This window comes from Ctenocephalides felis, unplaced genomic scaffold (assembly GCF_003426905.1).
Source record: "Ctenocephalides felis isolate EL2017-DRISC unplaced genomic scaffold, ASM342690v1 CF-g0.4_SCAFFOLD_01886, whole genome shotgun sequence".
NCBI lineage: Eukaryota > Metazoa > Arthropoda > Insecta > Siphonaptera > Pulicidae > Ctenocephalides > Ctenocephalides felis.
Genome location: NW_020538040.1, coordinates 179,584,014 through 179,611,592, shown reverse-complemented (window position 1 = coordinate 179,611,592; position 27,579 = coordinate 179,584,014). Strand labels below are relative to the sequence as shown.

Genomic DNA, 27,579 nt, shown 5'->3' with positions numbered 1-27,579 from the left:
ATATACATATGTATAAATTTAGAAAACACCAGAGATGCATCAGCTTAATCAACACTTAAGTCCATCATAATAAATATTTAAGATATCACAAATAGCATATTTAATTCGGACCTGTTAGTATAAATACAAATATCTTTAAATAGCCCACAAATCTTTTCGACAATTCTCAGAGATCTAACTGGTGCTGAACACACGTTAGGCAGTTTCCTGCTGTCATTATCTTAAATTCTAAACATACGGTTAGAGTTTGAGGAAATACTTAGTTTTACTTTGAAACACACCACAGAGGTATACATTTCAAACATTGCGATCAAAAATACTATAAAACATAACATAAATTAAAATTTAAAAATAATCATTTGGTTTATGAGAATAGTGGCTGGAAAAATATAAAATGGATTTAGTGATTTTTGTGTTTGACGATATAACGTTCTGCACGTAGTGATAGTTGATATATGGTAATATTAATTGAAATTAAATATTAAACAAAACAATTAGTGTAATAGTTGAAACAAATTTAAATTCACAATTTATTTGAATAATAAATTAATGAAGTACATAAAAAATCTAAGAACTAAGTGCAACAGTGATAAAACAGGAGGAAAGAAAATTGGATGTGAATTCTTACTATTTTGGAGACTTAAAAAAAGTTCTTTTTTTATTTTATGTTGCGAATTTGTTGTAACAAATACCTAGCTATTAGGATGTTTAGTCAGTCTGCTTTTATATCCCTGATTATGCCTAAGTATTTCTGATGGACCGAATGTAATTTGAAGACTTTCTGACATATAGTGATAGTTGATATACGTTAATAGCAATTGATATAACAGCTAAATTCAAACATTACGTGAAAAAATTGGTACAACAGTTAAAACAAATTTGAATTCAAATTTTATTTAAACATAAACCACATAACGTACCAAAAAAATCTAAGAACAGTGATGTGTTGCAACTCTTCGTGGTAATGAAACAGGAGAAGAAGAAATTGGATGTGAATTCTTACTATTTTGTAGACTTAAAAAAAGCTCTTTTTTATTTTTATGTTATGAATTTGTTATAAGAACCATTTTGCTAGGTTATTAGGATGTTTAGTTAGTATGCTTTATACTACTGATTAAACACATAATTTCTGATGGACCGAATGCAATTAGAAGATTTTTTGACATATAGTGATATACGATAATAGAAATTGATCTAACAGTTAAATTTGATCATTACATGAAAGAATTAGTGCAACAGTTAAAACAAATTTGAATTCAAATTTTATTTAAACATCTTTAATCATCACAAAACGTATGAAAAAATTTTAAGAACTAAGTGTGTCGCAGGTATTTGTGGTAATGAAAAGGAGAAGAAGAAATTGGATGTGGATCGTTACTTTTTCGTAGACTTAATTTTTTTATGTTATGAATTTGTCATAACAACCTCCTTGCAATTATAAACATTACATATGTAATGTTATTATTATTATAAACATTACATATGTAATGTTTCAATTTCATATGAAACAATTGGTGTAATAGTTGAAATAAATTTGAATTTACATTTTATTTGAACATAAAAAACACATACAGTTCAAAAAATCTAAGAATTAGGTATGTTGCTGCTCTTTGTGGTAATGAAACAGAAAAAATAGAAAATATAAAGTGGATTTTTACTTATTTGTAGACTTCAAATAGGTCATCAGAGTAGATTTAATTCTTCTGTTAAGAATTTGATCTAACAACATTCTTGCTAGGGTGTTAAGATGTTCAGACAGCCTGTTTAAATATAACTAAATATAACCAAATAGAATTTGATGATTCTTTAATCGAATATATTTCGACACATTGCGGTAGTTCATAGTAATGATGTACCATTTTATTAAACAGTTTATGCTCGAGTTCACATTTTATTTGAATATTAAACTCATTAAATACTGAACCGTAACAATTTGTCTAAAATACATTCGTGCGGTTCGTTTTTGCTAAAAGCCGATCGAACGCGAACGCATTTCAAAAGATTAAAATCTATAATTATAACAAATCTTGTACGCCAAAAATACTCAACATAAACAAACGCAAAGAAACCGTGTGTGTGACTGAGTGTATGTGACTTAAGCCGTGAAACGTATGTATCAGAAGAGTTGAGTGGGCCAAACTAGGAACAATGAGCCTGCGCCGAAAGTGGGAGGAGGTAGCCGAAACTGGTGAAATAAACTGAACATCCGAAACGAATTCAACATTCCTAGGATACACCACGGGATCCCGACCGATATACGAAATGGTGCTGGCGCAGTTATGCAAAGAGAAGAACGCATCAGATCCTAAGAGTGTGTGTTTTTTTACATTGCTGACCCAGTTCAAAACGCACGGTCATGTGTCAACCGCGTGTGAATATCATGTCAATGTTCTATCGTGATAAATTAAAGTGCAACATAAGACACACCTTTTGGATACGTTAAAATGTCAAGAATATCCGGTGGCAGCATGCTTAGAACTAGAAGAAAGGATGTCAACGTTAAACCAAATCGAAGGTACGTTCTACAAAAAACAGTAGGAATTAGAAAACAAACTATCTAAACCAGTAATGCCCAAAGTGATCCATATAGACCCACAAGGGTCCATGACAACTTTTAAGGGGTCCAACATAAGCCAAAGAAAAATTCGGCGTCAACGAACTTGCAATGGGGGTTTGCGGTAGTGGATTACATACACCATGTTAATATATATTCACCACGAGGGTGGTCTAAAAACTTCCTGACCTCAACACAGTTTTCATTTTTGTATGTACCTTTATTCATTTTTATATGCATCTTTATACATGTTTAGTGAAACCTGTTTTTGTGCAATCCATTTTTATGCCATTTTGTTTTTGTGTGGAAAGTTTTCAGACCACCCTCGTACTATCTGTATAAAGTCATATACAATTTCTATCCCCATTTTCATACTAGGTCCATTTATAAATAATAAAAATGAATATCGGGTTAATAAGAAGTCCATGGGAAAGCCCAAGGTGTCCACGTATGAGGTTAGATTAAACCTGTGGTCAGGGAACCGGCAAATTCCTAATACAGTAAAATTGAATTGGGGGTAAAAAGTATATATTTTATTTGCTAAGTAGTAGTCCGTATGGGGGTAACCTCTCTTTGCCAATGGGGGTAATATCAACTTAGACAAAAATATTTTGGGGTAATGATTGAAAAAGTTTCTCGGCCGCTGGATTAAACCCCATATTTAGACCTATGGCCATTCAACCTGATTAGAGCCTTTTTCTTCCAAGGTTTTAGGTTCGATAACCGTCTGGAACAGCCCGATGTCAAGCAATAGTGACATCTGTTTTTACTTGAAAATACAGATAACAAAGTTTTCAAGCTAAAATATTCCTTACTCGAAATTGCTGCTTCCAATAAAAAAAGTCATTCCTTAGTAGTATCAAATTCTTAGTCAGCATCAAATTTTAAAATAATAAGTTTATCAAAAAGATATAGAATAACCGTTGGGTAGCAATCTATAAAGTCAGATCATTAAAAAGTGTTCACAACAAGTTTGTAGAGCTATTAGATTTTATTTACTGTTAATAATATAACATTAAATAAATAAATCCCAATTGATTTCACTCATTGATGTGATATATGTATTCTCAGGAATATCTTCATATATAATGTTTTTTTCATATCACTTAAAACCATAAATTTATATTACTTAAATTATTTGAATCAGGAACTACATTACTACAATATAATTCTGTAGAAGCTAAGCAACAAATTATCAACAAATCAAAAAATAACAAACAATTTTATATTTATTTGTTATAAACAAATTTGATGTATAAGTGCAATTCAAGTTTCCTTCAAAAACTCGAAAAAACATTTTTTTTTTCGATACATACAAAGAAGTAAATAAAATATTATTAGCTATCTATACAGGGACAAATGACATTATGATAAAAAGATAGTGGAAATTTATTTATATTAAATAGGCAATTTTTTTATTTGTTTTTTTTTTCACAAATTTTGTCTAAGGAATTCCTTGCTAAGAAATTAGGATGTTTAGTCAGTCTGTTTTTATATTTTTGACTATTTCTGGTAGACCGAATGTAATTTGAGGAATTTTCATTCGAATTGGAATGCTATGATATGAATAATTTTGTCTCATCGTATTATGTAATAGTCTGGCTACAGAAACAGGTGCGCTTAGAATTGACAGTTCTTGTAATAAATCCAAAATACTGTTCCATATAGTTATGTCTCAAAATATATCATACGAAAAATATGTAAAACGATCGCCAATGTAAAGGTCACTCAAACTTTTAGGTAATCAAATAAGATAATTTTAATATATTTTAATATTAATTAAAGAAAGCAATTACGTATTTGTAGTCTATTATATTGGCCACAAAAAACATGCATCTCAAAATTTTTGAGTCAGAAACAAACAAACCAAATTAACTTTGATAAAAATATACACTTGCGTTCAGTTTTAATCAAGTTTTTATACACCTATTATATTAAAATAATAATAATTAAATTTAATCTAGACTAGACCGAAAATCTTCGAGAGGAATGATATATGAAAATGAAGAACTACGACTAAGGACAATAAATATCAACGCTGAAGTAGAGCGAGGTAAGAATGCGTGCAGAATTCAAATTAGATCGAAAATTATTAAATGAATATTAAAAAAATAATTAGGAAGTTGATTCTTATATTAAGTATTTATATATCTTTTATTTGATAGGACAGTCAGACATAAAGAAATTAAGACGAGAAAATGAGCAACTTCGTAGAGAAATTTGGTCACTACGAGAAGAATACGATAAACTAGATAACTTACTAAGACATGGACGTTCTATGAGATAATAGCCAGTCAGACTCGGTATATTTTCAATATAAATTATATATCATTATAAAAACATAAAATTCATACAAAGATTTTTTTAATGATGCTAACTATATTGTTTTCTGATAGGAAGATGGTGATAACTGCGATTCATGTTCAGGAGACGAAATGGAAAACCAAGAATGCGTTGAAAATGATGAAAATATACAAAAAACAAAACATAAAGGTCTACGAGTAAACTTCGATCATTTATCTATAGTTTCAGAAGAAAATACAACCAATAGTGATTCAACAAATGCGCACGATGAATGCAGTGGTCGTTCTGACCAGAATTCATCTTCTAAATATGATGCGACGACGGAATTAACGAGTGAATCTACAACAACTGGCGACACAGTTTTATTAAACGGTGGGTGGGATTTTAGTATTGCAAGTAAAGCTCACCCAAATCAAAATCCAGAACAAAATGCATTGATTTTGCAATCTAGTGATTCTGTTGTGAATAATATTAATCCGGATTGCAGTCCCGATACTTCGAATCATATGAACAGTCAAATTCAAAACTACATTTCTACTCCATCCACTCACGACGGAAGTGGTTATGCGCGCGGAGGACCCGATATTTTTGTACAGAATTTTCATAATGCATCATCATCGGTGCCTAAAACGTGCCAAACAATTTGTTCATTCCAAACGCATGGAAATATTGAAGAGCTATTGAAAAATATAGAACAAGCCCCTGGCGATGTACAATTCCAGCCCTTCGCGACTGAGATTGCACACTCTGAATCTAGTAATTTAACTCGCTACAGATCAGAGATAAACGTTTTTTTGCAAAATTCGCAAGAAGTTGCAACACCACCTATCATTCCAGAGCCCATGATGCTACTACCAAAACTTTTACCATATATAGGTTTCGAAAATTTGGTTGACTTGCCAATTGTCTCAAGTGGTCTAGAAACACCCCAACTGCAAACACCTATTGTAATGAACGCTCAGGCATCTAATGGGATATTACCATCTTCTACTTCTACACATGTTATGGATAATGCTTCGATTCCTGCATCTCCACCATGCGATGTAGAAAAACCAAATATCTCAAATGCAATCGATGCAAGTGAAGCAGCGCAGAATGAGCAAAACTCGGAGCATTTAAAAATTAAAACACAAAGTCCGGCAACCCGCAGAAGATTATATTCTGCAAATAATAAATTGTCGGTAAACAACGATCGCAGCGGTCCTATGCCTCCCGATACTTATCATGCAAGTAGGCAAAGATTAGGCAGTATTAGTAGTTCTTCTGAGAAAAATGAACTGAAAACTGAGCCTGCTAAGAAGTCGAGAAGAGTATCAATATATTTCAGCGGCCGAAAAAAGAACAGCAGTAAAAAAAATCATAGTAAGGATCCGCCAGTTGTTCCTGGAGAAATAAACGATCATCCCAAGATCACAGATAGTAGGAGAATGTCGAAATTGAAAGTAAGTGATTCGTGTCGCAGTACAAGTAGTAAAACTTCTCGAAAAGGCAAATCCGTTCACGAAGGTTCTGGACCACACAGTAGCATTTATTCGACCCAAGAAAGTTGTCCAGAAGGCACGACGTCGCATTCTGAGCGTAACAGCGTAGCTTCATCTCGAGAATCTTCCACGAGTTTGAGCATGAGGTCTCACAGATCCCATCGAAAGTTGTCGGCTGGTTCCATGCATAATGGTAACATTCCTTGGTGCGGCTGCTGGGGTAATGGGTGCTTGTGATGCCAGTAAGTTCAAAAGTGGTGAACTCTTTCGCACTACAGACTCTGTTTTCAATTTGCCAGAGAAAAATTTATTGTACAGAAATACCCCGCTCAAATCGGGGGTTACGTTCCATTAAACTAAAGCGTAAAGCAAAACAGCGCTAAACGAGACTTTCTTAACATGTTAATAATGGGGTTAGGGATAACTGGACAGAAAATTGACTATGTAGTGAAGAATTTAATAAGTGGATACAGCATCTACAATTCATCGTCTCGCTTTTGGCAAAATTTGGATCATTTTCAACAAATGTGTCCATAATTTCGGTTAGCAATATTTACAAACTAAATGGAAAGTTCTATCAATATTTTTGATTTCTACATTGCTTCTGTTCACAATTAGAAGTACTAGCTGCTATTTTTATTTTAACTGATTTTACATCATTCATATTTACCTAATTTAAACCGTTTTTCGCTATTTCCACAATTTCCCCATAATTTGGAAAATCCCCGGATAGAAAAAAGAGTGCTAAATCGAAAAAGCGCCGATCGAAGCAGCATTAAGTGGAACCTTTCTGAATTTCTTATAGAACAATTGGGTTCTTCATTCAACAAAAGTACTGTTAAAATGATGGATTTGCAACGCAAATATATTTCCGTATCATAGTATTATTAATAAGTAAGTACTGTACAAAATATGATAATATGCTTGGACTAGTATTTGTTATACTAATATTGTATCGTGATTCTCACTGTATTGTGATAAACTGTAAACAATAAACGCTATTAAAACGTTATATGATAGTTATATTTTTTTTACATCATACCAAAATTAAAGTTCAATTATTAAAAAGTCTGTATTTTCTATTTTTACACATTACATTACAATATATTACAAATTATTTTTGGGGTTGGGTTTCTTTGCTTTACTGGAGCTTCTATCATTTCCTACAAAATAATACATACTTCAATTTAATGTGTACCGTATTATGGTAATTATAAACAACATTACTAAAATTAATAACAATTTACTATTTACTATTTTGCAGAAAAAAAAAAAACTATAACGACTTTTTAAATTAACACTTATTATATTACAAAGGGCGATCCTTATTCATATATACCTTAATATTCAATATAATTATAGAATACATAAAATACGTAATTTACAAAAAAGATAAAAATTAGTTATCAATGTGATTACTTTATATGGCGTTTATGTTTTTTTCGTGATAAAAGTAAAAGACTGTATATTTAATTTATCGACACAAATCTCAATATCAACAAGAATTTTGCCATGAAAATTAATAAAAATAAGAAAATACGTTATCTATTGATATATATATATATATATATATATATATATATATATTTATATATATATATACCGTAAACTATATATATATATATATATATATATATATAAATATATAGTTTTACGACTAATTTATCATATTTTATAAATAATAATAAATATATTCTCTTTAAGTTTTAATAAATACTAAAGTAAATGATATGATGATTAAAACATTAGAAATTGGAACTTCAAATATGTTTATCTGGGTGTATCATAGAAAGTAACATTCACACTAATGTAAGTATATCCTAATAACAATTTAAGAACTTTACACAACATTTTATGGCAAATATTCGATGAATATACACAAATGTTCGTTATGACGTTGATCAATAATTAGACATTTAGTAACATTTTTGGCCTTATTATTCAAAAAGTTAATAAATTAAAAAAAATGTTAGTAATGATTAAACAATTCTTCGCGATTGAAGGATAGTCAAGTCATTACTAGAACATTAATCATGGTGTGAAATTTGGTGTTTCGTAATAAAAATTTTCTATACTCCACCAAGACCCAAATTACCTAAATCTTCATATCAATTTCCAACCATAAGCAATTAGCCGAGTTGATGAAGGCCAAAAAAACAAAGAAAAAATTGAAAAGTCCTTTGATACAGTTCGAATTTTGTTCTTTTTCATTATATATTATTCAAAATCAGAAACATTTCAGAAAAAGGATTTCGTTTTATTGTTCAAACATTTCATAACTGCCATTTCCATCAAAATTAAAAATAATAGTATTTGGTCTAGAGTTAGAATTATTAATAATAGAATTGATGGATTCTAGCAGTTTGGCTACTTTAGGACACATTTCCTCCTTATGAATTGTTTCTGAAGACTTTCTGTGTAAAACTGTTATTGACTACTAAATAATTAAAAACATTTCATAAAAAAATAATAAGTATTGGAAATTGAATTGGTGGTGTTATAATATGACAATATCATAGCAGGCACTTATAAACACAAAACATTAAAAGTGTCCGCAAAAACTTGGTTTAACAATGAACTAGTTGAGTCTTCTATAAACCATTCATTTTCCATTTTACCGCCATCACAATGAATTTGTAATTTACCTTATTGACACAAATAAAATGTACGTATGGAAAACTGTTTATAAAAGGTATGAACAATCTTTATGATTACAAAAACAAAATAGAATATATTTAGCAACATAAAAGTTGTATCTACTATTACAATTTCTACTGAGCGCATATATAAATGGAAGAGGAGCGAATATATCAAAATTGCCTTCATTCATATATTAATTCAAGACAATGAGAGCTGTGTAATCCAAAATCTAACAAATGCTTTAAACATTAGATCTCATCATATCACACAATTTAACAATGTGTCAAAATCTATTTAGAGCTATTCATAAAATGACATTATTATAAATAACTATCATTAAACACTCAACAATTACATATATTGCATAACGAGCACTACTACTTTATTTATATAGTATTCTAAAATGATTATTGCCAATCAATATAATGAAAAATATTTGATAACAGTACAGATCAGAAAAAAAAAATGAAAATGCTATTTTTGATGCATAGACAACTGATCAATGATGCTTGTAAGCTCTAAAGACGATATAAACATAGATAAATAAATTTATTCTAAATAAATAAATAAATCTAGTTTATAGTATATATCACAATATATGTAACTAAAGAATATATATATATATATATATATATATATATATATATATATATATACGATATTTGTATATATATATTATATATACACATATATTTATTTAAATAATTAGGTAAAAAAAATTGCAACAAAAAAAGTAACTATAAAAATTTTGTAGAAAAAATTTGAATTTTTGTCAAGAAATACTGCAAGAATTTAATCAGCCAATAATATTTATATATTGTGGCTGGTATTTTATATTAATTATATTGTTCTAAAAAAGTTGATCTACAAATAATTTTTTCTTGTCCTTAGTTGAAAACTATATATATATATATATATATATATATATATATATATATATATTCATTTTATTAACAAATAATTGAAATATGTCCAACATTATTTACCCTAGTCATATTTATAGATGTTGATTATTCAAAATAGCTTTATACTATTCTAAGTATTACTATTAATAATAATTCGATTATACAAAAATAAAACATCAACTGTATCTCTAAAAGTTGCTAGAGATATTCGCGATCTAATATTATTTAGTCCCTAAGTATAAATAGTATTATTTAATAATGACTAGGTAATTATAATTTTAATGAATAATAAATACCTAACAATTTATTTTGAATAAAATCTTTATAAAATGAAGAAGAAAGGATAATGAAATAAATTCCAAGATTTGGTGACTGTGTAATAATAAGGAGCTTGTATTTTTTGCAAATTCAGGTTATCGTTCCTTTTCAACATATTTTCAAAATAATTGCATATTATGTTGGACAAAATTAAGATTTCTCAACACATTTATACTTAAAATTGAAACAGAATAATTTTTTGCATTTGAATTTAACACATATATTTGTTTAAAGATTAAAGGTCCTCAATATGTAACCCTCCCTTTATATACCTTTATATAAAAAAATCTAAATGAAAAACAAAAGAAAACTTCAAAGGCAAAAAATATTGACCGATTACCTTACTTAAATATTATGTTAGCATAGAAATAAATAATATAACACGACTCATAAATACCCTCTGAAGCGCGTTATCATTACATAAATATTTCATCACTTTCATTTCAAATACACAAAAAAATGATATTCAGTGTTTTGCAAATAAAATTTCAAACCCTGTCCAAAATCTCTGAATACAATATTCGAAACAAGATATAAATAATATTGTTTGCCAAATACATATGCCACAGCTCAAAAACATATTAAAAATCATTAGAAACAATTAGCAACTGCTAACAAAGTTAAAGTGAACAATGGTGTTAGTACTTTTAAAAATCTTTTCAAATAATATTTAAACCATATAGATTAAATTTTACCAAAAATAAAAAATATTTTTCTCAACAATTTGTTGAAAATATATATCAATAAATAAAATTGGGATGCCCGCAGAAGCCCGACAAACACAGATCATTGCATATTGAAATGTATATCACATTGTAATGCAAAATAATAAAATATCCTACTCTATTTTATTTCTAACAAGCTATTATTATATATTATTCAGCGTTCACAAGCGTTATCAACACATGTGCATATGTAAGTTGAATGAGTTTTGTACAATTTAAAAATAATTTTTGATGTTTTTATTCAAACTATTTAGTTCAAACTTATTTTATGAAAACCACTTTTAAATATTTTTCAGATTGAAAGATGTGATTATAATTCACAATGTAAATTAATTCAATGAATATTATTTACTGGTGTTTGCAAATTAGCATAATAACAAGACGATTCCAAAAAATTAAATACCGAATTTATCTTGAAGCATATTGCTATAAATGCAACACTATTTATGTATTTTCAAAAATGCAAAGATCACTATACAATAGAAGTAATTATGTTTCCATTAAATCTATAAATTAACAACAATAAGAAAATATTTAATTCATTAATTCAGAATATAAAAAATAAATTTCATATTAACTCCATTTTAATAATTTATAATTTAAAAATTTTAATCTCTAACCAATGAATATTTCTCATTATATTTTGAATAAGCAGAAGTATTGAAGAATGTTATTTGCATAACATTTAATCATATGATCAACAAAGATGAAGTCATCGATGACTCATCACACCTACATGTTGAATAACGAATAATCTCACATAGACTTTGGATAAAATGTTTTTACATTTACGATTCTGTCAAACCTTTATCATTTGTGTCCGAGTTTTCTTTATTCAATTTTTTATCATCGTTTTCTTCATCTTCTTCCTCTTCTTCTAGAAGTTTACGAGCCAGCTTCATTGCTAAAAATTCATTGTAATGTTCTTTACGCTTCTTTTCAAATATTTTTCTTTGTTCTGAAACAAAAAACAAGAAAAGGTAAATGATATTTTTTCTAAATCTAGTGGAATTATGTGTAATACCTTTTTGCTCCTCAGTTTCTACCTCCTCGTCACTGTCTGATTCACTTTGCATGATGCGAGGCAGCTCTTTTGCACCAGCTTTTAATCTAATTAACAATTAATCATTAGCCTTTGCTTCAAAATTATTATTCAAGTTAGATTGATTGAAAATTTTTTGAAGTAAAACTTCTTTAGACGCGACTAGGATATAAAACTGTACAAATGCAACGGAAATTGCGTTACGTTCGAACTGTAAGTCATTCGCTCTCGATGAAATCATTTCAATACGGGTCGATTGTGATTAGTCGTCGTGTATGTGAATAGAGATCTGTCGTTGTATGCGTACCGGCGTCAACGTTGTATGCGTACCGATATCGGCAAGGAAATCGGCATTGATAAATAAACATTTTAAAGTTACATCATTGTACAAATCTTGATCTAATGAAAAATGCCTGAATCAGAAGAATATTTTACTCTGTTCCTTGAAAATAATAAAACAAATTAAACATTTGTGCCGTTTATCAAATGTAAGTTTGATTGATTAGAAATTATTTCTATATTATTCGTAGTTTCTATAAATCTTTGAAGTTATTAAAATGAAAAATATTTTTTAGGTAAGGCAGATTACAGCTGTCCAAAGAATGAGATTATATCGCCAGCGAAAAAGTAAAAAAAAAAGTACAAGCAGTCAATGAATGTATGTTAATTTTAATTACATGAAGTTCTTCAAACACAATTATTACATGATGAGTGAAGTTGCGAAAACAATATTTGTTTAGGCATTGTTTAACATAATCCACTGTGTGAATGAATATTATAGAATTTATTAATCAGCAATTACTTCATTTCTCTAATGATGGTTCAAGTCCTAAATGCTAATTACAATGACAAACCGATCATGTCATATTTGAAGTGTGATTTTAATTACATTATTGTTTTTAAATATTATGCATATTTTTAATGCTATTATAAATATATAACTTATAATTTATCATTATATAAATGTGTATAACGGTTGACACTAATAAATGTGTGCATTACGAGTGTTACCATATTACTAATAAGCATTATTCAAAGTGGTTATATGATGTATTTATTTTTATTTGTGTAAAGTGATTAAATGCTAGCATAAAGAGCTGGTATAAGCAAATAAGATAAATTCACCAAGCCAAAAATTGGAGAATTTGTTTATTTATGATCAACTAACCAGATGTTAATCTAATTATAATTAATCAGTAGCCATTACAGTTAAATTATTATTTCAATCAAATAGATGAAAAATATATTGTAAAAGTTAGGCACATTTTGTCGGAAGCTTTTGAATATTACCATAAAATAGCTTGAGAAAAACTTTTATTTAGAAAGCAAATAAGATAAATTTACCAAGCGAAATTTGGAAAATTTGATTATTCGTGATCAACTAACCAGATTGTTAATCTAATTACATTAAATCATCAACCATTATAGTTAAATTATTATTTAAATCAGATAGATGAAAAATATATTGTAAAAATTAGGCCAATTTTTAGACAAATCAGAAAGAGAATGACATAAATTTACAAAGCCAAAAGATAAAGCCTTTGTTTATTCGAGATCAACTAACCAGCTTTTAATCTGATTAAAAATTAATCAATAGCCTTTGTATTCAAATTATTATTTAAATCATATAGTTTAGAAATACATTGTGGTAATAAGAAGCATTTTATACCATTCTCATGGAGGCTTTGAATATGAGCAAAAATAGCTTCAGAAGAACATGTATTTGGCAAATAACAAGCAATAAGCTGAAAGTCGTATTATTTCTATCTACCTCTCCGATAATAAATCTGCATCCAGCTTTTTATCAGCTCCTTCATAACTATATGGTGTTTTAGGTTCATCAATTTTCATGTGACCATAATCTTTATCAGCCGGATGTAAAGTTGCTATAATATTCATCTCGTCCCATTGAGTTCCTTTAGGTTTTCTGTTAACATATACGATAATTAAAAATATTTATTATAAAAAGTAAGAAAATAATGAGGAAGGTTCTTACTTTGATGTTGAAGGTGTCTCTTGTCTATCAAAACTACTTGAGGTTTTAAGAATGCCTTTGGAAGGCCTCTTATTCAAATTATCAGCCATGTTAGATTTTTTTTATTTATTAGCAGTTTTTTACTAAAATGTAAGTCCACAAAAAATTACATAACCAAGAATTTTTAGTTAATAAATATAACTAATTTAATTTCAACACACTAAACTGCAAACAACAAATCGCACGTAATGTAATTAAAATATCGATGAATTACCGCCAAGAGCACATGCACACAAAATACAATCAATTTCGATTTGTAGAAATTTGTAGATTAATTATTAACTTTAATTTAACATACGTTCGTTTAATATTTAAGAGTTTCTATAGTCCATTATGAAATTTCTCACTTCCATCTCACGCGGAAGAAAAGGTAAAACTGAAATAGTTAAAGAAGTTCATGATTGAATTATGAATTTTGTTTGACTTGTCAGATAAATCGTTGCGGTAAGAATGTGACATTACATAAAGGTTTGTGTTCATAGAAGATTACGAATGGTTTGAGGATTTACTAAACTTTAGTATAGACGGTAGGAGACGTGTGGCGCTGATTCCTTCAAGGACGCGGGCTTCTCCGTGGTCTAGGTGTTAGAGCCAAGGACTTGCATTCAGAGTTTCCTGGTTCGATATTTTCTCGGACAGTCTGATGTCAAGCAAGATTTTCTTTTGAAAATATATATGATCGTATGATTCTAGCTATAAGTGTAAATAGCTAACTATAAATGTAACTAGTGGTGCATGGCATCGTGTCTTAAGGCAAATTGCAGGAACTTCCTGTACCAGAATTAAATATTCGAGAAAAAAATCAGTAATCAATAAATATTGATCAATGATTATTAACAATCATTTATTTGCCGACATTTTCAAGAATGCAGGCTTCCTCGTGGTCTAAGTGTTAGAGCCAAGGATTTGCATTCAGAGTTTCCTGGTTCGATATTTTCTCGGACAGTCTGATGTCAAGCAAGATTTTCTTTTGAAAATATATATGATCGTATGATTCTAGCTATAAGTGTAAATAGCTAACTATAAATGTAACTAGTGGTGCATGGCATCGTGTCTTAAGGCAAATTGCAGGAATTTCCTGTACCAGAATTAAATATTCGAGAAAAAACAGTGATCAATAAATATTGATCAATGACTATTAACAATCAGACATTTTCAAGAATGCAGGCTTTCTCGTGGTCTAAGTGTTAGAGCCAAGGATTTGCATTCAGAGTTTCCTGGTTCGATATTTTCTCGGACAGTCTGATGTCAAGCAAGATTTTCTTTTGAAAATATATATGATCGTATGATTCTAGCTATAAGTGTAAATAGCTAACTATAAATGTAACTACTTAGTGGGTGGCATCGTGTCTTAAGGCAAATTGAAGGAACTTCCTGTACCAGAATTAAATATTCGAGGAAAAAATCAGTAATCAATAAATATTGATCAATGACTATTAACAATCGTTTATTTGCAGACATTTTTAAGAATGCAGGCTTCCTCGTGGTCTAGGTGTTAGAGCCAAAGACTTGCATTCAGAGTTTCCTGGTTCGATATTTTCTCGGACAACCTGATGTCAGACAGTAGTGACATCGGTTTTACTGGAAAATATATATATGACTCTATGATACTATAACTATAGTTAAGTGTAAATAGCTATATAATAATGTAATATAAATATAACTAGTGGGGCGCATGACATCGTGCCTTAAGGCAAATTGCTAGAGCTTCCCGTACCAAAAATTGTATTTTTTTTAAAAACGATTAACATTTTTGAAAAAAAAAATACTCAAAAAATAGATTTTTGAGAAACTATAAATTATTGACAAAAATTTACTTTTTTAAAAAAAAAGACTTTTTGAAGAAAAGTTTTTCAAATCGCTGCATCCGTGTTCCCGAAATCGTCGACGAAAATTTGTATCCGAACACGCACACGCACACACACACACACACACATACATCAATTTTTTCTAAGGTATGCCAAAATATTCAGAAACCTCTGAAACGTAAAGATATATGAAAATTTTGATTTTCGTTTTTTTTTGCGATTACTATAACTTACCCTACGGGAAGTTAATAATGTAATATAAATATAATAATAAATAGTGTAATAATAACACAGACATGCGGCGCTGATTCATTACGCTGACATTTCCAAGGACGCGAGCTTCTCCCTGGTCTGGGTGTTAGAACCAAGGTCTTGCATTCAGAGTTTTCTGGTTCAATAATTTCTCGGACAGCCTGATGTCAAGCAGTAGTGACATCGGTTTTTACTTGAAAATGTGTGTAGGACCGTATGATTTTAACTATAAATGTGCGGCAGCACCCAAGTGCGGAAAGAGGAAAGACCAACGGCAAAAGTTCTCTTCTACCTTCGGCGGCCAACAAGGACAGACCAATACACAAATTGTATTAATATTCTATAATAATAAATAGTATTGAATAAAATCAATCTGTTATTATTCAACAATCACTTCAAATGTAATAATAACATAGACGTTATTATTTCCAGATTCATTCCGCAGATATTTTCAAGAATGCAGGCTTCTCCGTGGTTTAGGTGTTAGAGCAAAGAACTTGCATTTATTCCGCAGAAATTTTCAAGAATGTGGGCTTCTTTGTGATCAAGGGATTAGAGCCAAAAACATGCATTAAGAGGTTCTTGGTTTGATGATTGCACGCACAGCCTGATGTCAAGCTGTAGTAAAATCGATTCTCACTTGAAAATATATATGACCGCATGGTTCTAACTATAAGTGTAAACAGCTAACTATTTATGTAACACGGATGTGTGGCGCTGATTCATTTCGCAGACATTTACAAGGATGTGAGCTTCCCGTGGTCTAGGTGTTAGAGCAAACGACTTGCATTCAGAGATTCCTAGTTCGACATTTCTAAAAAATATCGAAAATATATTTGAATGGTGTGATTTTAACACTTACGGGACGGCACCGATTTCAAAACAATCTACTGTACCGGCTGTAAACTTGATTTCATTGTGTATGTTATGCAATTTGTTTGATACAAATTTGGGGTCATTAAAGGACATATTTTTATAATATCAATTTATTTTTGATCATTTTATAAATAATAGTAATGTTCAAAACATTTTTGAACATGCATATCGGGTTGATTTTGACATGTTGCTCAATAAAATTATGTTGGTCGCCTTCACAAAATTTACCAGTCGTTTTGCCACATTTAAAAGCGCTTGGTCGTTTTAAATATTAAAAAAAAAGACTATATAGCAAAGAAAAAGGCTAAAAATTCTACTAAAATAATTTAAAATTATTTTCAAAATACAACACATTTATCACTGCTATATGTAATTTATTCAACTTTTTGATGCAAACTGAGTCATTGTTTATAAAATAGCCTGTGCCTCGGGACAGATTAACTCCTTGGTGGACAGCCGTCCCCAAAGAGTTAATCATGATTTTAGTATTTTGTTCTTACCAAAATTGTCCACGCACCAGTTGATGATACAAAATTTAAAACATCTTAACTATTTAATGTACTAAATAAACAATGAACATTTCATTCACAATGGCAATAAACATCTTATTCACAATGGTCCATTTTTAAGTTATTTCAGTCTTCGATCATAGTCACAAGTTGTAAAGTTCATTGAAGTCAACAACTAAATCTATCACCATGCCTGGATCTGCAGCTTAACAATGCTATTTTGCCTAAATTGTAGATGCATATATCTACTAAACTTGTATCGAAAGCTTACATTGTTAAAGTGCTTTGAAAACGTACAATATCGACGAAATTTGTAACGTAGTGACCATAATACGTTTCCAACATTTCCCTGATCGTTTCTGCACACTGCGGTAATAACTCAATAGTGGATTCTATACGGTTCTATGCTTAAGAATTTGAAATATGTAGATGATATAAATTCTGATTTAAATTAAAAAAAGGTACAACATTTTGTTTGATACAACATGTATTTTAACTAAAAATTTTTAGTAAAAACAGTAGCGTGATACTGATATATTGCATTTTTTTCAAAACAACCTTAAAAACACTCAAATACCAAAATGGAGCATTTTATGACAATGTGCTTATATATCTTATATAATAAAAATAAAATTCAATATCAAGCTCTTTAAAATAAAAATAATAAATTGGTGAGTCACAAAACGTTTAAGTAACATTTATAAATGACTACTACATTCACAAAAAATATATTAAGCATAGAAGATAAATATCAAAGTAAAAAACTGGGAAATATTTTCTTAGTAAATTTGGAGAAAAAATTAGATTTTTTAAGGATTTATCAAAAATCTGTATCCCAAAAATCTGTAACAATTAATGGAGTTCCTACTTCCGACAATATATTCTTACAAACATAAGTATTGCAACTTATTTAGTTTAATATCTTATATCAATTATTTAATAATCTCGACTAATCTAATCCTTGCAGTTTCCTTGTCCAATTTCTTAATAAAATTTTATTTTAATCTAATATCATATACTTTTACTTTGACATGAGCTGTATTTAATGGAAAGAAGTGCTTTGTGAGAAATGCAATTAAACGAAGTCCAATTTTAAAGATTCAAGTCGTCAGAGAAAGACGTAGAGTAGAGATGGTTAGTATATATATATATATATATATATATATATATATATATATATATATATATATACTGCAATATAAATAAGAAATTAGAAACAATTACAAATTACCTTGCACCGATAAGTAGGTAATTGTTTAAAAAAATTGTTGGTTAAGGCGCATTTGCACCTAAAATATGTTGTATATGATATAAATATCAGAGAAGCATATTTTGTTTAAATTTTTACACTATATTGTTTAATTTGTGCAGAAATGAAATGAAGCTGAGTCACTTTAGGTTTGCTGCAGTGACATCATTATTTTAATAAATTAGCCCTTTTATATCTGAATGTAGATTCTTTATATATATAGTGTATATATATAATATATATATTTATCATCATGACATAGTGTCTACATGCCTTGGTATTTAATACATTTTGTCTGAAAAGTTTTATGTGAAAAAACTGTAATAATTTAAATGGTTTTAAAGTGATTTTGCAGAAAATACTTGATTCATCAGAGATAACACGATCCTACTAAAAACTTTAACAATTAAAATAATTTATTATCAAAGCTACATTGTAATGGGCTTAGAATTTTTTTCTTTTCTGATGAATGTGTCACATCTCACAGAGAAAACTGGATATTATAAATATGGTTTTGACAAAGAATTTATTTCTAGAATTAATACTATAAACACCAATAAATAAAAGTAGCTGCGTAGCTTTTTTTAGAAAATTTGCACTTGTTATTGAAATCTTTATAAAATATCTGATAATTTAATGTGTATATGTCTAATGAACATTTTTGACCGCCAAATTGCATTTTTTTAACTTTTTTTATTGGATCTTCGAAATCGTAGGACCTAATGTCCCAAAAATTTGATTTGATTTTTGTTTTATCAATACGAATAAAATGTTTTTTTTTTAAATTACCATTTTTGGCACTTTTTGACCGTATCTTCGAAAAAGTTGCCTTACCCAAAAACTAATCAGCATGTTTCCCCATCAATAGCAATCGAATGTTTTTTTAATTATTCAAATCCGTTGATCCGTGTTCCTGAAATCGCAAAATTTGTAAAATTGGATACGAAAATTTGTATCCAATCACACACACACACCATTTTTTCTAAGGTATGCGAAAATGTTCAGAAACCTTTAAAACGTAAAGATGTGTGAAATTTTGTATTTTCGATTTTTTTGTGATTTTTATAACTGACCCTACGGTAAATTAAAAATAAACTAGTGGGGAGCATGGCATGGTGCCTTAAGGCAAATTGCTGCAACTTCTCGTACCAAAAAAAAATTTTTTTTAAAAGATTAACATTTTTGAAAAAAATTTACTCTGAAAAATTATATTTTTGAGAAACTATAAATTTTTGACAAAAATTACTTTTTTTTGAAAATAGACTTTTTGAAGAAAAGTGTATTTTGAAATATTTTGGAAATTCTGAACTTTTTTTCAAAGCAATCGTACTGTTTTAACTGCATAGAGACGAAATATCGAAGCGCGTAAGCGCCGCGCCGACGTCTAACGGATAAACATTGGTGTCGAACTTATAGAAATATAAAAAAAAATTGCATTTATTATTAAAATCTCTGTTAAATATCTGATAATTTGATGTGCAAATGAACATTTTTAACCGCCATATGGCATTTTTTTAAACTTTTTTTTGTTGGATCTCCGAAACCGCTGTACAAGCCTTTCCAAAAATTTGATTTGTTCTTCGTTTAATCAATATGGATAAAATGTTTTTTGAATCATTCAAATCGGACGCTCTGTTCTTTTAAAAACTGAGTTACCGTTTTTGGCACTTTTTGCCCCATATCTTTGGTACCGCTAGACCTGCCTCCGCCAAAAACTAATCAGCACGTCTCCTTATCAATGCGAATCGAATGTTTTTTGAATTATTCAAATCGCTTCATCCGTGTTCCCGAAATCGTCGACGAAAATTTGTATCCGAACACACACATACTCACACACACACGCATACATACTATTTTTTCTAAGGTATGCCAAAATATTCAGAAACCTCTGAAACGTAAAGATATATAAAAATTTCATTTTCGATTTTATTGCGATTACTATAACTTACCCTACGGGAAGTTAATTACCCTACGGAGTTAACAAATATTGTTATAGGTATGTATAATAAATTTGTATCATTCCCTGGTACCACAATCAAATGCATTTGAAACTAATTCAAAAAGTTTCGAAAAACTTCATACCCCTACATGAGTCTTTTCGTGACTAGCAATTGAAAGTATGAAACTAACCATTCAATTGAAATTCCAATTGAATTTTCCAAGCAGAGACCAACCACTTGATGTTTTATCTGAAACTGCTAGTCATAGTTCAAGTCTGAACCTCGTGTGCAATCTTGATGTCAGATGGTCAATGCGATTCACATCGATCCGGAGGATGACCGTGCCAGTGCCAGTGCCCTTGTCCGTGCACTATCATCGGTTTGCTGTGTTTGCGTTCTGCTCCATATATTCCATCGGTCGACGAACAGTCACTACCAGGGGATGATGACTGTTCATTTGTGTTCGATGGACGTACAATCGACATTATTGACGATACCTGTCAACGACTCGACTATCGAGACGATTCGATCAAATCACCACAATTTAGTACATCGATTATCAAATAGTTATATGTTGTTAAATAAATAAAATTAGCGACATATCTACGAGTATATATGGTCCAGAGCAGTGATTCCCAAAGTAGTCTACGTGGACTCGCCACCAGGAGTTCATGGCAACATTCAGGGAGGCTCGGGGTCAACAAAAAAAAATTTCAGGGTCCACGTTCAATGAGACTCCACGGTTGTGAATCCCAATGCATTACGTTAATATCCATTTATTTATATTATATACAATATTTATAAATAGAACTAAAAAGTAAACTAGTGATGCATGGCATTGTGCCTTAAAGAAAATTGCTAAAACTTTCCGCACCAAAAATTAAAATTTTTGAAAATTTTGAAAAAATGATATTTTTGAGATATTTGAAAAAATGATATTTTTGAGATATTTGAAAAAATGAGATTTTTGAGATATTTGAAATTAAAAAAAAGACTTTTTTGAAAGTTTTTAATTTTTATTATATTTTAAATTTTTATGAAAATTTGGAACTTTTTAACTTCCCGTAGGGCAAGTTATAGTAATCGCAAAAAAATCGAAAATGAAAATTTTTATATATCTTTACGTTTCAAAACCTTCTTAACATGTTGGCATACCTTAGAAAAAATTGATGTATGTGTGTGTGTATATATATGTGTGTGTGCGTGCGTGTATGTGTGTGTGTTCGGATACAAATTTTCGTCGACGATTTCGGATAGTTCGAAGAGATTTGAATAATTCAAAAAACATTCGATTCGTATTAATAAGTAGACGGGCTGATTCCGTTTGCCGTTCTGAAGATATGGGGCAAAAGGTGCCAAAAACAATAACCCAGTTTTTAAGAGAACATAGCGTCCGGTTTGAATAATTCAAAAAACATTTTACTTGTATTAACAAGATGAAGAACTGATCAAATTTTCATGAAGGCAGGTCTAGCGGTTTGGGAGATCTTGTAAAAAAAGTAAAAAAAATGCCATTTGGCGGTCAAAAATTATCATTAGACATATGCACAACAAATTATCAGATATTTTATAGAGATTTTAACAATAATATTTCATCTCTATGCAGTTAAAGCAGTACGATTGCTTTGGAAAAAAGTTCAGAGTTTCCAAAATATGTCAAAATAAAGAAAACGTTTTTTTTGCAAAAAAATTTTTTTCAAAAAAAAAGTAATTTTTTGTCAAATTTATAGTTTCTCAAAAATCTAATTTTTTCGAAGTAATTTTTTTTCAACAATGTTAATCTTTTTAAATAATAATATTTTTTGGTACGGGAACTTCCAGCAATTTGACTTAAAGCACGATGCCATGCGCCCTACTAGTTTGTAAACATATGAAAATTATAATAGCATAAGTAGGCATTCGATTTGTGGTTCCAACATTGTGAAGTTTATATTTAACGACTATTCAACGTCGTGGCATTGAAAAAGTTGGTAATATTTTTAGCGGTTTTTGAGACTGTTATAGTATTTCTGGAAACAAAAGATAATTGACGATTCAATGATTGCAAAATAAACAGTACAAAGGAGGTTTAGCGTCAATACTAATCTTTTAACAAAAAAATATGTAGAGCTCCTCTAATCCTCTAATTAAACTCATGTGGATTGTTTAACGTCATATCTATTCACAATGGCATCAAGATTAATTTTGCTAAAAAATATTTATTTAATTGGTGATTATGAGACTTAAATTATCAGTAATAAATTGTCATCAAAATTGCTTTGCTATCACAGATGGCGCAAAAATTTACTTAATGATATATGTTAAAACAATACATAAAACTTTTAATTGAATTGCGAACTATCTAAATGTTGATATTAAGGGCTAAAACTTTTAGAGATTTTTTTTATTAATTTGAAAGCATTTGAGCCCTTGGGAGCAAAGAAATTTGAAAATGTCCATATTAAAGACCACCCTAATGTATATACATATACATAAACATATAAATATAAATATATATATATATATATATATATATACATATACATATAAATATATATTATTGCATATTATTGTCATTATATACATATAAATATATATTATTGCATATTATTGTCATTATATTAATTTTTTATTTATGAATTAGTAAAAAAATTTTAATCAATAATTATTTATAGTTTTATTAGAAGTAGAATTATTACATATTATATACATATTATATACCTTGAAGAATATTTTATTACATCATTATGTATATTTTTATTATAATTCGAGTAAAATATCGAATACAATGCAAAACTGGAATAATATGAGCGTCTGAAGATGTGACAAAAACACAAAATGCGTTTCTGATGGCTCAAGTTCGCAAAAAGAAAAATTATCATAATGTTTTGGCCCTAAAATTTGTTAGGCAATAAATTTCAATTCTTGGAGGCAAGTAGTCGATTTATCATTAAAATACTATTAGGCGCCTTGTACACATATACTTATAACTAAATATGAATAATTTATATATATATATATATATATTAATTGTTTAATATGAACAAAACAGCACTCAGATTTGTTTAACACAACTTTATTTTATGATTACAGACGTTTCGAGACCATGGTGTGTCTCATCTTCAGTGTAAGAAAAGAGACTCAGGCAACATGAATTACAATGTGAAAAAATAGATAACAAAAAATTTAAAAGTACACTTGTGGATCATGCTAATATCAACAACCATAAGTTTGATTTTGACAATCCCCAAATTTTATTCCATGAGAAAGACTTATTTAAACGGAGCATGGCAGAATCAATGTTAATAGTTCGGACTAACAATAGCATAAATCTAAGAACCGACACAAATATTTTACATGACACTTATATAAACATCATTAATAATTTATAATTTTTTTCATTTATCTTATTCTTTTCAATAAATTAATTTGTTTTTTCATTTTTATCGATTTTGTATGCGATAGCACTCCTTTTGTTTACATTATAATGATACCCTCTCTGTCTCCATCTATATAAGTACTTCAAATTTGTTTAGAATATTTCTGTAAGTGTTATACGAGTATGTTTCTTTAGTACTGTGTCAAGCATTGCAAGGAATAGTTGGTGTTTTTTGTATACCAAAAAATTAAATGAAATTTAAATAAATTATTAAAGAATGTGTAGTATATAAGTAACTGTTTTTGAAATTACACTGAAGATGAGACACACCATGGTCTCGAAACGTCTGTAATCATAAAATAAAGTTGTGTTAAACAAATCTGAGTGCTGTTTTGTTCATATTAAACAATTAATATTCGTTCCACTCATATCATAAAATTCTATAATATATATATATATATATATATATATATATATATATTGAACTTTGTGATATGAGTGGAACGAATATTAAATGTTAAATATGAACAATACAACACTAAGTTTTTTAACACACACTTTATTTATGGTATGCCTCATCTTCAGTGTAATTTCAAAACAGTTACTTATATACTACACATTCTTTAATATTTTATTTAAATTACATTTAATTTTTTGAAAATACAAAAAACACCAACTATCACTTGCTGAGCTTGATACAGTACTAAAACTGTGTTTTTAGTACTGCTAGTGGATTTAAAAAAAAATCTTTTTATTCTGATTGAATTTTCATGAATGCATCAATCCATGCCGGAAAAATGTTATTTGCACTTGGAAACATGTTTCTATCTACATTTCCAAGTGAAAACCGACTGCTGACATCAAGTTGTCCGAGGCGGGTATGGAACCTGGAGCCACCGATTCGAAGCTCTAGCCACAAATCCAAAAGGGGGCCTAAAATTTGATTCATAACGCAATACCCTTTTATTTATTACACATTTACAATTCTGTATAAAATATGAATATTCAAAAGATGACAATGCGGTCGTCGTCTGGCGCTCCTTGTCGACAACTGTGCCTCGATCCTATCTCAACGGTCAGGTAAGGCCGACTGTTTTAATGAATCAACTCTCTTACAAAACTTACTTTAATTATATCAAATGAAATGATTAATTCTCGCTGTGTTGTCTCTTTAAAAAGGTGAGGTGTCAGTTATCTTTAATTAACTTTAACCGTCCTCAAAGCAATGCTTCGGAAAAAGACCCCCGCCGGGGAAACAATGTATATAATCTGAATTATAAAGTGAGTTAGGTATTGGGAAAATATTTATTTCAATTTGTACTTTAATGGTAATAATACTTTGATGGTAAATACTAAGATATATATATATATATATATATATATATATACTAGGTGACCCGACAAACGTTGTCCTGGACCCACCATCAAAATTTCTATTTTTTTAACATCCTATACTAATATACACCGTTTATTTGAAAATAATAATTATTGTTTTTAAATTACTATTTACACCTAAATGTGTATACTAAGTGGTGTTAAATGTAAAACTGCTTTAAATAAAATGATAAGTCTCAATTCTCACAATTTTCTCTTTAATTATACTGTAGAATCCAAATCAGCCACATAAAACCATATAGGGAGATTTAAAATCAGCTAAAGAATAAATACACCAGAAATTTTACCATACTTCTCCCACCTCCACGTGATATTTTGTGATTTTTTGTCAAACGCCCCCCACCCCTAAAAACCTCACATAATTAATGGACACCCCTATATCAAATAAACAAATATCGAAATATGTTCATAAAAAAGACAGATGAAATAAAAAATGAAAAAGTGTTGAGAAGAGTAGGAGCAGAAAGAACTCTACTGAATAGGATCCTGAAAAGAAATGAAAACTGGATTGGATGCAGTCTGTTAAAATAGTGCCTACACGATGCGGTCGAGGGTAAAATAGAAAGACTAAAAGGATTAGAAAGAAGAATGCAGATGATTGATGACATAAGCAAGAAAGATACAGGAAACTGAAAGCCAAAGCACAAGACCAGAAAACATGAAAGCAGAATTTTGAAAAAAAAAATGCATAAAAGTAAATAAAACATGATTAATGGTAATAGAAAAATAAACATGAGAGAAAGTAAATATTTGATGTGTGGTGCTAAACCTTGGACCTGCCTTTAGGCAAACTACTGTTTAATATTTTATTATTTATATATTACTTTATACTTAGTGATTTACTATTTTCGGGAAGCTCATGCAACTCGTCTTTCGGGAAAATGCCACTTATTTATTATTTACGATGCTATTATATTGTATATTAACTTTGCAGTTCACATACATATAGATGCAGAAACAAATATACTTCAGAAACACTTTTTATACAGAATATATATTGCATTACAAATAAAAATCTGTGAACTAATATAAGAAATAGAGAGGATTTATAGGAAATTAAATTAGAAAAACACTACTGCTCAACTTGGTCCTCATAACTATGGGCAAATGTTGTCATACTATTAAAATAAAATCTTATTACAAAAAAGTAACAATTATTCAAGTGTGAAATAAAGTGATTAATCTATACAGAATTACAAAATAGATATTACGATGTTGTTAGCACATAACAATTTACGGTTTACGCATTTTTATGAAGAGGCGTATAAATTTTTAGAATACTCTTGAATATTCATATTTTATATTAATGAATATTTATTTGATTATTAATCTCGAATATTTATATTTATATTAAACTATAAAAATATAATAAACAAACAGTAATTGTGTTATGTATCAAACGGATGCAAAAGTTATATAATAAAAATTTTGATAAAGTATAAAAATTAAAGTCTATAATAAATTTTTACCTTTTAGCCAAGAAAATGTTTTCAGCATGAGTGACGCTGCTATACAAGTCAGTAAAACGCCCAAGTATTTGGTGTACAAAAAATTATACACTTCTAAAATCTAAAAACCTCACTAGCAAATTAGAATTTTCAATGTCGTGACTCGGAGTGATAAATATTGAAGCAAAATTCGTCACACTGGATGTCGTTTATAGGCGACAAAATTCAGACCTAAATGTACAAAAAATGGCAATTTTTGAGAGAACTAAGCATCCGATTTGAATGATTCAAAAAAATTGCTTTTGTCACACTGGATGTCGTTTATAGGCGACATTCGTATACACAGGTTGACGGAACGGATGTTGTCTATAGACGTCGCTCGTAGTAAAAGGACTCATAAAAAATGTTTTTTTTACAAGTACCAGTAAATGTTTTTTTGGTCTCCTTTAAAATTACTCTTTCACAATGCTTGTGATTTCTTCAGATCAGGAACACTAATTGGTAACTTTTGAAATATTTTTTTGACATCATCCACATTTACCTAATCTAAACCGGATTTTTTGGTAATTTCTCTATTTATTCACCCAAGATTAGAAAGATCATAGGGCTGAATCAAAAGAGATTTGATTATTCTTATTTTTTCTTACAGGACCCTTCGTTAACTATATGTCACCATCAAGTTAATTCTACCGGAACCCTTAGTGTGCAAATTTAACTCAAAGCTCCATTATGATTTATTT

General features: G+C 29.3%; 3 protein-coding genes across 4 annotated transcripts; 2 read left to right on the top strand and 1 right to left on the bottom strand.

Annotated features, from left to right (window-relative positions):
- Positions 1-2,069: 2,069 nt before the first annotated feature.
- Positions 2,070-4,841, top strand: LOC113377228. The gene is made up of 3 exons (XM_026617468.1): positions 2,070-2,515; positions 4,519-4,607; positions 4,720-4,841. Exons 1-3 carry the CDS (start codon positions 2,445-2,447, stop codon positions 4,839-4,841), a joined length of 282 nt encoding a protein of 93 aa, XP_026473253.1. The 5' UTR covers positions 2,070-2,444.
- Position 4,842: 1 nt separating this feature from the next.
- LOC113377227 lies at positions 4,843-7,108 on the top strand. Its single transcript, XM_026617467.1, has 2 exons — positions 4,843-4,857; positions 4,951-7,108. The coding sequence occupies exon 2, from the start codon at positions 4,990-4,992 to the stop codon at positions 6,574-6,576; it is 1,587 nt and encodes a 528-aa protein (XP_026473252.1). The 5' UTR covers positions 4,843-4,857; positions 4,951-4,989; the 3' UTR covers positions 6,577-7,108.
- Positions 7,109-7,417: 309 nt separating this feature from the next.
- LOC113377080 (protein phosphatase inhibitor 2-like) lies at positions 7,418-14,420 on the bottom strand. 2 transcript variants are annotated; one of them, XM_026617266.1, is made up of 6 exons: positions 14,303-14,420; positions 13,966-14,087; positions 13,741-13,896; positions 11,952-12,037; positions 11,733-11,885; positions 7,418-7,502 (listed from the first exon to the last, which is right to left on the bottom strand). In XM_026617266.1, the coding sequence occupies exons 2-6, from the start codon at positions 14,052-14,054 to the stop codon at positions 7,447-7,449; spliced, it is 540 nt and encodes a 179-aa protein (XP_026473051.1). In that variant the 5' UTR covers positions 14,055-14,087; positions 14,303-14,420; the 3' UTR covers positions 7,418-7,446. The 2 variants fall into 2 exon arrangements, with proteins under 2 accessions (XP_026473051.1, XP_026473049.1); XM_026617264.1 differs by lacking the exon at positions 14,303-14,420 and having other exon boundaries at positions 13,966-14,233.
- Between the last annotated feature and the right edge of the window lie 13,159 nt (positions 14,421-27,579).

Excerpts from the sequence above, each read along its gene's own strand:
- LOC113377080 (XM_026617266.1), bottom strand. The coding sequence starts at position 14,054 with ATGGCTGATAATTTGAATAAGAGGCCTTCCAAAGGCATTCTTAAAACC. Across the intron at positions 12,038-13,740 it reads GCAGATTTATTATCGGAGAG|ATTAAAAGCTGGTGCAAAAG; the intron begins GTAGATAGAAAT and ends ATTGTTAATTAG. Across the intron at positions 7,503-11,732 it reads CTCGGACACAAATGATAAAG|GAAATGATAGAAGCTCCAGT; the intron begins GTTTGACAGAAT and ends ATTATTTTGTAG.
- LOC113377227 (XM_026617467.1), top strand. The coding sequence starts at position 4,990 with ATGGAAAACCAAGAATGCGTTGAAAATGATGAAAATATACAAAAAACA.
- LOC113377228 (XM_026617468.1), top strand. The coding sequence starts at position 2,445 with ATGTCAAGAATATCCGGTGGCAGCATGCTTAGAACTAGAAGAAAGGAT. Across the intron at positions 2,516-4,518 it reads AACGTTAAACCAAATCGAAG|ACTAGACCGAAAATCTTCGA; the intron begins GTACGTTCTACA and ends AATTTAATCTAG. Across the intron at positions 4,608-4,719 it reads CAACGCTGAAGTAGAGCGAG|GACAGTCAGACATAAAGAAA; the intron begins GTAAGAATGCGT and ends TTTATTTGATAG.